A 13,052-nucleotide genomic window follows, 5' to 3' on the forward strand; every position below is an offset into this window, starting at 1 on the left:
AAAAAAATATTAAATATCTGTTTGCAGTTACTCATTGCGAACAGCCAAACAGGACAAAGTAGTTGTTTGCAGTTAGTAACTGCGAACATCTATTTTGTCCTATTTGGCTGTTCGTAGTTAGTAATTACGAACAGCTCCAAACCTCAAATTTGGGATTTTCACGCTTATTTTTGGAATATTTTTGAAAATTAGATTATTTTGTTCATTTTTTTTATTTTTTCGCTTAATGGTTTCAAATTTTCACAAATATTTCCCATCATGAACTACTTTGGGACATGTTTTTATGACGAAAATGATCTTATTTACCTAAGACTTTTACTAAAAGGGTATCAAATATTAACAATTTTACCCAAAAATATACATGATTCTTTTTTATGTGTACTCCCTCTCAATTAATGTTAAAAGACTTTTATTATATATCCCCAATAATAGTATAATTGCAATTTATGATTTTCAAAGCACATAATCATAATTTCCAACAATCAATAATTACAAGACATTATAATCTTTCAACACTTTACTACCCCCCTTAGTTCCTTCATATATTCCAAATGAGATTAACAAGTATTTGTTATCACTTGCAAGCTAAAAGTCTTATTTGCCACATTCTCCTTTAATAAGGATAAGGATATGATATATCATCTTTTATCTCTCTCCAAACTTTGATCATTGTTTTTAATAAGAATTCACATTAATACAGTTTTTAAAATAGATTTGAAAGAATTGGTGGTTGAAGTTTAACTCTAAAATCAAAATATTGCAAACAAAAAGAACAAAAAAGAACCAAGTTAGTATTTACTCCCTATGTTTCCTTGAAAATGTCACTCTTTATTTTATTTTGTTCCTTTAATTTGTCACAATTTTATTTTTGTAGAAATGTTATCCTCATTTCTTTTAATTATCATCCACACATTTCCTTTTGCTTTTGATACCTACCACACAATTTGAATGACCTCCTTCATCTTTAATCTTTGTACCAAATACAGAATTTCCTCTATCATATAACTCAAAAACTATAAATTTATCTTAAATGAAACGGTCTTATGATAAGATCATCTCTATTAAGCTAACTAAGTACATTTAGTAGACAAACATTTCCTTGTGTTCTATTTCCAATATATGATTGCCCCTTGAGAAATCGAAAAAAAACATATATGTATATGCTTGACCTTTCATTTTTATTAGATATGGTTGATCTCCTAATGTTATACGGTGACCCATCAATCATTACTGGGTCATACGATGATTCTCCCCCAAAAAACAAAACCCTAAATTAATTATGTGATTTACAATGTGAGGGAATCATGAAACTTAATTGTAGAAAGAGAATCAAGTTACCCATTTTGTGAACTTCCAACACCAAAAAAAGTGGTTACTGATGAAGATAATACAAGGAAAAAGTACCATTAACAAAATGGGAATAAAGCCTTTTCCTCTTCTCCAATTTTTTGGCCTTAGCCAATGGGGCCCAAAACTAGCACTTTATTCACCTTTCAGCAATTAGGGTATATGCTTTGATAATTTCATGGAGGTGGGCCCAACTTTTTTCTTCCCCAATCTTCAATGGAGTGCATTTTGGGTAATGCCAAAAGAGAATACATGTATTCTTCCATTGTAGCTTTCACAACACAGCAAGAATATAGGCACCATTAAACTTTGCACAATACCGGATAAAGATGCAAACCTCATCCTTATCATAGCCACCAAAATGGTGATGCGGTGAATGGTACACCGTTTGTAACGAAATCGATTGGACAACAGCATCAATGTCGTAATCTCAACAATGTGGAATCGGATGACATTAACCCATTTGATTACTAACAACGAAATTTGCTGTCAATCGTAAACGGGACTGTAAGAATCCGAAAAGTTTATAAATACTCAAAAATCAACCACAGATTTACAGCTAGTATGTTTAAAAGAAAACTGTTCGCTGCGAAAGCCCCCCAAGTATTATCTTGCATGAGAAGCGTACTGCATTTATGCCTCAACCATAGGTTCAGGTTCTGATGATTCTGCCTGAGATTGATCTGATCGGACAGAATTGAATAGGATGTCTTTGATAACCTAAGGAGGGAAGAAAGCACCATGAGTTAAGTGAAATTCCGTATAACCAAACTTTCAATCATTTGAATGATTCATATAAAAGTTGGGATCAACAGAAACGATAGAGCATTAGAATAATTATATACCTGAGACATTAAGCCATGAACCTGTTCAACTGTTATCTTTGTACTGTCACGTGTAATCTTGGCAAGTGCGGGTTCTTCCTGCAATTCAATCATGTCATACTCCAAACAATAAGTTCAAAAGACATGTAAATCTTAGTATAGTATCCATATCGGTGGAAAAAGTAACAATGAATTACAAACCAGAGAGATATACTTTACGAGTTGAAAAACAAAAAAATCCCATATCAAGTTCAGAAAGTAGAGCATTAAATATCACCAATTGAAACTAAGTTACACTAACAAAGTGCCCATAACGAAAAAAAACTCCAAGCCAAACTTGATATTGTTTCAAAATTATTAAAAGTAATTTGTGAAACAGACAATTAGTAATAAAAATAAAACTATTATGCATGCTGCACCAGTTTGCCTACGATAATTCATGCATTGTTCGGTAAACAATCAGATTAAACAAAAACAAATGACAAAGATATGAATTTGTCAAGTTGTGATTACACCCAATCTGACAAAAGCTTCTAAACACCTTTACAATAACTAAACAACAAAATTGTTAAGCTTTGACAGTTACGACCAAAATTGACTCTCAAAGGTTTAATCGAATTTGGAATTAACCTGCCTTCTCTCAGGGCTGATATTTGCTTCTCACAAAACACAAAGTTTGAACTTAATTACCAATACAACCATCTCTCCTGTTGCATGACCTTATTTAAGATTTTAGCATTCTAAGACTCTTCACTAATTAGAAATTAAACACAAACCTAATTCTAAGCAATAAAAATCATCACAAGTAAAAACCCAGTTTGAAAACTCCCCTGTTACACCACGAATCCCTAATTCAAGATACTATTACTCAGACTCTGACTGGAAAATGCACTCAACAAATCCAGAGGCTATGATGAGATATCAAACAACGCTGATAAGCTGTCAAGCCTTCTGACGTTGCTTTTGACAATTTCCAACCTCGCTAATGACTCATCAACTGATACTTGACGAGTCGGTTTATGACTCATCAGTTGTGTCTGCTTGCTTAACTCTTCTCCTTCACCTCCAGCAGCTTGGTTACATGCATCTCAGTTACTTCCAAGACCCATTATATGCATTGTTCACAATCTTATTGGCAAACCTAATGTATGCTTGCTCCATAGCTAAAGTAAATGAGTCCTTCTTCCATTAACCCATTCGCATGCTTCCAATTAAAGGAGAGAAATTTCCAGGAACAATATTCAAAGAAAGAAGTACTACAGATAATTCAATAAATGCACTACAAATCAGCAAAAGAATAACCAAACAAATAGCATGAGATTAATCAATGAACTCCTGGACAATTTTATAGAATTTCAAATCAGCAAGAGGATGTGCATGGGGAATTTCAAATTTGTCATCAGGGACATCAAAAAAGACAAAATGTTACAGCTTATATATCCCAACCAGAAAACAGATTGCAATATATATGAACACAGACATACACTTCATCGTATATTCACTGTGAACCTTCTTTTTCAGAAAGGCAATCATCACCGGTGAAGGGGGACAGAATACTTCTAATAGAAGTTCAAGAAAAAAAATCAAAACCACAGAGGTGCATTGCAGCAACAGTTTACTGCAGTAAACTTTTGGCAGAATAAGCTTGTTTGAGTTAAAAAATATAAAGGTATCTTGAGAGAGAATAAGCAACTGGTGATGAATAAAGAAGCCCACAACCAAAGCCATACGGAGAAAAGAGACTTAAATCTCCTATAACAATATTTATATTCTCAATTAGTCCCCCTCATTTATATGATATCAGTCACTCCTTTTGTGTCACCGAGTCACCAAAAGGTCTGTGTGACATCAGTCCTTGACACAGATTGAACTAATTGAAGACATAAAAATATTGTTTCAAAGTTTAAAATCTCCAAGCTCCGTGTGTGCATATAGGGGCAAAAGTTATTTGTATAAAAACCACAAACTGAACAAAACCAAACTGAATATGATTTTTTTTTCCTATAAAATATGGTATGGGTTTGGATTAAAATTTCAAAAACCAAAGTTGCTCGGTTTGGATTCGGTTTGAATAATTAAATACCCAAAGTTAATCCGGCAGGCGCTTACCCTTCCTTTTTAACTAGACCAGGCCAAAATTAGAACCCTTAGTTACAAGCACAAATTAGGGATTTAAACGGATTGGACTCAAATTGGATTTAGAGCACTATGTCTTTGCTCCGAATAAAAATCGAAGATTTTTTTCAATCCCACTTACTCAAAATTTATGTACTCTAACTTTGCTCAAAACGAACCCTCAGATAACTTAGCGGATTCTTAGATTTGTATCTTTTTACGAGAATTAAGTTTTAGGAAAATTTTTCTGTGGTGGTCCCCCAACTCAACCACCATTGATGAACACAAGAAAAACAATTATTTTTATGTCTATATCAATCTTATAAGTATAATTTATCTAAAAACCTACAATATAAAATATTCAACAAAGTCGAGTGGGATGTCGGACATAATGGAAGTCAGAGTCGAAGTCAAGTTGGATTGTCGAATTATTTATGAAATTCGACTCTAATTTGGAGACAGACTATAAATAATTGGAGTCTCAAAGTTTGATTCAACAGAAGCTACAAGCCTCAATGATCCAAAAGACCAAAACAACATTCAATGTCAAGATCACAAGTCTATTGGAATGTTCTAAGAACATCTACTGATCCAATAAGGTTTATCCATATTCAAAAAGCAGATTCAAGTATTGATAAGGGAGGTACAAAAGTATGGCCAAAACACTCAAAGAAGACCGTAACTTATGCAAGGAAGTCCAACAAGATATTCCTAGTTCACTACAACCTGCAACACATGAAAATAGAAAGAAATCTAGGGGTAGAAGTTTAATGTTGGGCATTGAATTGAAGATGTTAAAGCTATTCATAATTTGCATCTTAAGGATCATCAGAGTTAAAGAAAAGAGTTAATTCCCTTTTTGATCATCTAGTAGATGTTGCAATCTATGGACACCTATGATAAAACAGATTATTACTAGCATTAAAGATGAGAGTTACAAAACAACATTGAAGAAGAATAAAGGGCAGAGTTCAAAGCCCCCTTGAAACATCTACTTGGCCAGTTACAAAAGGGTTTAATTCAGTCAATTACTTAGCATAACTGATGAGATAATAGTTGAAGTCAATCAACTTAGTTAAAGTCATAAGCATCCTAGGAAAAGTCATAAAATCTTCTCTAATTTCGACGATTTTGTGATGAAGATTGTTAGATTGTTTTTGATAGGTTTTTATGTAAGAGTTAGATGCTTTAACTCTTAGGTTAATTAATTTAATCATTTAGTAAGTCATTTTTAATATGTTTTTACGTAAGAGTTAGATGTTTTAATTCTTAGGTTAATTGGTTAATCATTTAGCAAGTCAAATTATGTAAGTCATCCTAGCATGGATGCTAAATGGTCAAGAATACTTGACAGTTTGTAAAGTTACTCTTGGACGTGTGCCTAAAGTAATTTAGAGGCTTTTAAAGGTAAATAGTGAAACTTATGGATATCAAGTTAAAAGTTAGAAGTCAAAGAGGAAAATGGACATGCATGTTGATGTTAGTAGTACAAGGCTCCAAAATCCTCTTTATTAGGGCATGTAAGCTTCATTTGTAAGCATGTTAAGTTGAAATAAAAATATTCCTTAGTAAAATTCGAGTAAACTTAGTGTAGCTCAAACTTTTTCTTAGGATGTTCTTTGCAATGCTTGAGAATTGATTTTTGAGGCTTTTGAGCGTGTGTTAATTAAAGGTGCTGAAAGGATCCCTTTGTTTCCTAGGTACGTACAAAGAAGCCAAGGTTAATTGCTTTCACTATCCAAACTAACCTATGTTTCTAAGCATTAACAAGCTAGAACCTTTATCTATATCATTTTGTATTAGAATGTACATTTTTCATCGGGTTTGAATTGGATTATATTTCTCGTATCCAGTCAAACTAGGGTAGTATTCGCACTGTCATCCCAAGCCAAAGTATTGACCTATAAACCTTTTATAAAGTAATGTAGCCACTCTACACATTTTCTTGCTTCCATAATGAAAATTTCAATTACCATTATGTCACATGTCTAAACAACTCGTTTATGGTCTTCTGCATTATTTTGTCCATTACTTCTTTTCATAGTTTTACCTCCTTTTTTCTCACCATCAATACACAGAACAAGCAGATCATTCAACCATCCCCTTGCTCACCGAGAATAAAAATATATTTTAATCTTCTACCAACCAAATATGGCTTATGAGATCTCTAAGTTGTTACATTATACTCTAAATCCTCTAACAAAATCAAATTTAACATGCTATTCTAACAAAAAAGATGAACTAGTTACTTCTACTGTACCACTCCTCCATAATCAACCCTAAGATGCTAGTACAAGGAATTGGTTTTCATGGTTGGAAGAAAAAGGCACACACCAAGAATTTATCTTCTATTTTTGTCTAGGTTTTGGATATCAAGACAATGGAGTTCTGTTTCTCAATTTGTCTTCTTTAAACTTCCTTCATTAGTTTCCTTCTTCACTCCACAAGTTTCCACTTCGAATTTTTCTTTTTTGTGGCTCTTTATTTTTCTTCCACCTTTTCCAATTCTATTTAATTTGTCATTTTGCTAATGTTTCTTGTACATTCAGATAATTTAGTTTGCATCCTCTAAGTTTTGGCCATTTTTCCAAAAATATACAAGGACAAAGTTACATTAATTCAGCTTTGTTTAATCAAGATGTCAAATATACATTGGTTGAAACATGAATAGGCTACTTTATCTATTTTCAATTCAGAATTGTCAGTAGTTCGGTTCGACAATGCTTTTCGTTTCTTTGCAAATTATTAATTCAATTTTGGTATATTTTCACTAGTAATTTCGCTCTATTTCACTTGTAATTTTTGATTGGCAATGTTCGTAATTTCAAACTAATCTTCACATATAACTTTGGTATTTATGTTCAGTTACGATATGAATTTGGTTTTTTCTTTGAACTTAAGTTGGGTTCAGTTTATGGCTAATATTTTCAATTTGGATATTTGACGAAAAAATAAAAATCAAAAACAATTCGGTTTGGTTTAACTCAGGAAAAAAAACAATTTATACCAAACTTTGACTCTAGCCAAATCTTTTCTCAATTACCTTCATTTGATGTATAGGAAAACTTATATAAATAACCCAAATATCGTTTACCTACTCAAAATAACCCAAAGGATTAACTCAGAATTCAAGTTGGCAAAAATGGAAGGACCATCCACAAACTCATACAAACCTAAAATTTTCACACCCACCACCGGGTGAAATGTTTATGCCCGTGTTTGCCCTCCTAGGTATGTAATTAAACTCATCCCATCCACTATGTCCAACTAGAAATACTCATCACAGTTATAGTCACTTTATACATGCCTCATCTTCAATCAATATTCTTGTTGTATCCACATTGAATCATCACCATTCCTTATAAATACATTTAAAATTCTAATTTTATCTAAACACAAAATACTAATAAGCTAAAATCAAAAGTTATGGTGAATAATTTATCATATCATTGATAGGTAAATTTCTAATTAAACTTCAATTGTGAAAAATATTTCATATATATAGTTAAAAAACATAAAGCACCATTAACTAGGTTATGTCACAAAATTACCATATTTGTCAATTTAATTAAACATACATTATACTAATTTTGAAGGAAATGACAAATGGCAAGCCTTTTAAAGTTTTTTCATTTGTAATCATTTAATTCAGTGAGAAATCTACGTGGACATCAATGTTCTCATGTGTCAGTTCTACATAGAAAATAGGTTGGTTAATCAAAAAATTAATATATTAGATAATAATATTGTAATTATTTGTATTGTTGATATTTACTAGTGTCATTTGACAAAATTAAAAAAGATTACAATTTATTTTATTTACCTTGATTATATCATATAGGATAATTTAAAATATTCCATTTTTTACCTAAATCACACTATGTTTGTCAAAGAAAATTATTGTTATAAATTTTTTGATCCTTGTCCAATTGGAGTCAAAGATTTATAGTATTTTTATTTCACATATAATGGACTATAATAAAATGACTCATCAAAACATGTACACTTCTTATTATGTAACATAACAAATGATGTTTGCAATCAAAAGTCAAACGAAAAAGAAAAACTAATTGTTATTACAAGGATTATATTGCGTACATTCAACTCCCCAAATCCCTTCTAGGTGGGAACCTAGGTATGAGTCACTTAATGGAATTAGTGATAATGGTCTTCATATTTTTTCATTAAGTCATTATCTAAAAATGGACATCACCTATTTGAAATTGTAACACTATCAGTTGCTGCAACGTAAAGGAGAAAGGGAAAAACCTTGGCACATGACATATTAAAATAAACTCCATCACTTAGCACTATTTCAAACTAACCATAATGGTAGTGTCAAGGGAAGCATGGGAAATAAGAACAATGGTGAAGAAGAAAACTGTGTATTGTTGTATTCAACCTGTTAATTGAGAATCAGCAATTATAGAAAAACGAGGAATGAAGAAAGTTATTGTGTGAAATTGATGATGTTAAGAAAGAAATATCAGTTCATCCTAAGGACTAAGTAGGTCTATGTTTTATCAATCTCGAAATATCATTTTCCCTATTGTATTCTATTGTACAGCCTAAAAAAATAAGAGAAAAATCTGATTCAAGCTAATAACCAAGTATAACCTCCTTCTGTGTAATCTACACAATCAAGAAAGAAGAAAGTGCAGAACACAAAAGGACCAGACAAATAGCTACCCAACATTGGCCACCACTCACCTCAAACTAAATACTTACCGAAGAGCTTCCTTATAATTATTTCATAGTTACTTAATAAATTATCAAAGTATCACCAACAGAGTAAATAAGCAAGAAATACTACCCAATATGAACCAGAAACACCCAAAAATGTATCATTTACTTCAATTTTAGGGCATGCTAACTACAAATAAACTTCAATTAAACCAAGTGATAGTTACTCAAGGCTTCTTCAAACACATCCTCCAATCATGCCACAGCACCAATCTTACTCCCCTTAAGTCAATTGCAGTCAAAACAAAACTATCCACTCACATTGACAAACTTGCAGCCTATGCAATGAAAATGATAAGTGAGAAGGATCCGCAAGAAAGAGTTTTACAATATACAGGAGACCAATATATCTAAAAAAGTGCATTCACATGAATTAATTATTCAGCATAATTATCTTGTCACAAACCAAAAGCATCAACATGTCCACATTCTCATTCATATGAAAAATATGAGTACAAACATTACCACACAAAAAAAATTGTTCCCTATGTGGTAGTGTATATCTATGATCGATGCCAAGAACACAAAGAAAAAAAATTTAAAAAAAAAAAGGAACAAAAAAATTACTTGGTCAAAGATTAAACTAGAAGTATACTTAGAAAACATGCAATTAAGATGGAAATCCATTCAATTTCCCATAAATAATAAACAGAACTGACCTCTTTCTTTCTTTGAGAAGGAGTAATGATGGACCCAAAGCGAGTATGTGCCATATGATTCTCAGCCTGCTCCAATTTCTCAGCTGCACAATGATTGAAGGTGTCATTGCTCATTACATGGCGAGGAGCCAATGAGTTAAGCTATTAATATAAAACATAACAATGAACCATTTTTCCTATAAGGTAAGTGAGGTGTTAACTCATTTTCCTCAATTCTCTGAAATTCTGTCATCTTTATTTTATTATTCTTTGGGAAGAGTAATTGGGTTGGGGAAGCCTAAATGGGAGCTACGTTTTGGCATTGGTGTAATTGAAAGTTAAATTCTTGAGTGGGGGGGGGGAGTTGCACAAACAGCCAATGCCAAGAGAAAATTTACCAAGATCTGAAATTTGCCCAGCCACATAGTCTCCATTTCCGAGTAACGGAGATGAGGAAAGTGTATTAACCCAGTATTTGTTCCACAGCAGATCCAAGAGATGGCAATCAAGTGAGGACTTGAAATATGTGATATCCAATGAATAGTACTGCCAAGTAAATAAGAAAATGAGAAATGTTTACACCCAGAATACGAATATGTGGCAGCCAAGAAGGCAGAGCATTTAGAAAAACCTGTTTACAGTGTACTCCGAAATCTTCAATCTTGTTTAATGGAATGGTCTGATATTCTGAGATGGGCTCATCTGGTGGCTTATAACCTTCTGGATATGTCCTAAAAGCACCAATTTCAACTTTTCCAGCAGAAACTGTCCTGGTAGGATCGATGACAACAGCCAAAAAGGGCTCCTGGAATTGTTGGTTCAGCATTTGTGTTGAAACATCAATACCCGAAAGCCAGCATCCATAACCAGGATGAGAGTGATACCAGCCAACCACATTTTCCAGACGTCCAGCCTATACCATACCAATTTTTGCATGAGGATCAGTGACGTAACAGTAACATAAAAACCAAGGGCATGAAACTTCTTCCAAGTAATAGAATTGGCTTATTTGTTTTAGTGATAAGAAAATGAGCAAGTGTATGCATAGAAGAATGTAACAGAGAGCATAGAGAAGGTCTTAATAGAAGAAATCTACATTTAAAATAATTAATTGTGTGACAATGTAAAAGAAGAGCAACACATCACAAATTTCATGAATTAAGCATATGACAACCACTCACCTACTAGTAGACCAAGGTGCAAGGATATAAAAAAATATGGTATGTAAAGAAAATCACATAACATGGATTTTTACATGACAACCGTTGAAGACATCATGGTGCACTAACAAGTACCTAATATCGATACTAGTACTAAAAGACCAGGCTAAGTACCTAATATCCGTACCACTAAAACATTATCAACTTCACAAACTAAGAACCATTATCACTCTTCACCAGCCTCCCCTTCATACTTAGCAATCACTCATCTCCCTTCTGTCAACCTTCAAATTTTTTGTTCAACAAATAAAGGAAAAGACTCTTTCTAAAATACATATATTAGTACGAAACGCCATTCCAAACTAATTTTAACCTCAAAGACAATATAGCTTCACAAACATTCTTCTCTAATAGTTGGTATGAGCCAGGGAGTGATCTCCAGTCCTCTAGCTCAGTGAATCATAGTGAAAAAAAACTGCAACGTATCATATCCATCGAGTATTTAGGTTTTACAAACCTACTAAACCAATACTACTACGCATTTTAGGCCGGTTCAAGAGATATCTCATGGTTTTGGACAATATTTGATCATATGAACAACCAAGGCAACTGCATCACTCCCGCCAGGGCATCACCATGAGTATTACCGAATAGGAACAGATTTATCAGCCTAAATCAAACAAAACAAGCACCAGACGGGTTTTTTCCTCTTTTCAAAACCCCTGATTTATTATAAATTAAAGTTAGGACATTTTCATGCTTCTATGATCAACTAAACCCCATTAAAAAATTGAAAGAAATAAATAACTAAATAGAGATGATCCATCACAATTCCCTCAAATATCACAAATCCCTAAAAGCCCCAAAACAAGAATTAAAACAAGGAATTTTTCATCAGCAGCTATAGTTACATTCAAAACATAAATGGTTTCAGCTTTCGTATAATGAATTTAAACCTCGAATACCCAACGAACACACCAAAAAGAAAAACGATTTCTCCGAATTCCTTCAAACATCACAAATCCTAAAAAAACAAATAAAATAGGGTTTAACAATTCACACCAAGAAAATCCAAAAAAAATTAGGGTTGTAAAAGAAAATACCTGCTTATTAGTTTGGGAATATTCAACCATGTACTCATAAGCATCAGCTTGGGCATTAACCCTAGTTTCAGTTCCTTCAACAGGCAAAGCAAAAGCATCTAAAACAATAATGGCATCACCATCAGTTTTTCCTTGCATCAACCCCATAACTTCAATAGTCCCACCAGAACGTGCATGAACAACCATCTTCAAAAGAGCAAGAGCAGAGATCTTAACCCTTTTGAAGTAATGTGGATCATTTACCCATGGCTTCTCTTGCTGAAACTTAGCTTGTGCAGCTTCATCGTAGTAGAAAATGGCATCAGAAGCGTCAGTTGTCGTAGAAGAAGACGACGATGAAGGAGTTGTAGAAACGATGTTGTTCTCTAATTCCCATGTTTGTTTCGCCATTGCTGCGGATGATGAGATGGTGTTCGGGTCCATTGTTGAAACTTGGAAAGGTGTAAGGCGAATGGAGAGTTAATGAAGAGTGATTTGGGAAGGGGTGGAGTCGCCACTTCCGATGGGTTTTAATTTGGGCTTCTACTCTAAATAATGTTAATAAAATCAATTAAGTTAAATTTACACATAATTAATACAAATTGTTTTACACTACTTATCTTACGGTGAGACCATCTTTATTGGGTTGACCCAATACATATTTTTGCCTTAAAGTGATTATTTATAACGTTAAAGTGATTACTTATAATTTTAAAATAATTATTTTTCATAGTGTTAGAGTGATTACTTATAACCTTAAAACAATTACTTACGATTTTAAAGTAATCAATTAAATAAATGGGCTAATTATATGGGCCTGTCTCATGATGAAACGGTGTCATACAAGACGAGCTAATTGTTTTTTTATTAATTTTTAGGAAAAATAAAAATAAAAATCGAATCGGCTCATTTTAAAGCATCTCATGGTAAGACGATTTTCTAAAGAATTTGTCCGTATTTAATTTCAGTTATTTATATTTTCATAATTAAATGATGTACCCCTTTAAAAAGGTTTAAGAAGAGAGATTTATGAAGGATTATGGATAACTCATGAGTTATGAAGATAGTTAATTTTTAGGTTTAATAGTGGAATATACGTCATATTTATTACATTTCTTTTAATCTTTGTTTATTGTTGTTGAT

General features: G+C 32.7%; 1 protein-coding gene across 1 annotated transcript; it reads right to left on the minus strand.

Annotated features, from left to right (window-relative positions):
• Positions 1–1,769: 1,769 nt before the first annotated feature.
• On the minus strand, positions 1,770–12,461 carry LOC130797812 (COP9 signalosome complex subunit 5a-like). The gene is made up of 6 exons (XM_057660578.1): positions 11,931–12,461; positions 10,299–10,580; positions 10,066–10,213; positions 9,689–9,771; positions 2,193–2,270; positions 1,770–2,067 (listed from the first exon to the last, which is right to left on the minus strand). Exons 1-6 carry the CDS (start codon positions 12,351–12,353, stop codon positions 1,981–1,983), a joined length of 1,101 nt encoding a protein of 366 aa, XP_057516561.1. The 5' UTR covers positions 12,354–12,461; the 3' UTR covers positions 1,770–1,980.
• Between the last annotated feature and the right edge of the window lie 591 nt (positions 12,462–13,052).

Source organism: Amaranthus tricolor, chromosome 13 (genome assembly GCF_026212465.1).
Source record: "Amaranthus tricolor cultivar Red isolate AtriRed21 chromosome 13, ASM2621246v1, whole genome shotgun sequence".
Taxonomy (NCBI): Eukaryota; Viridiplantae; Streptophyta; class Magnoliopsida; order Caryophyllales; family Amaranthaceae; genus Amaranthus; species Amaranthus tricolor.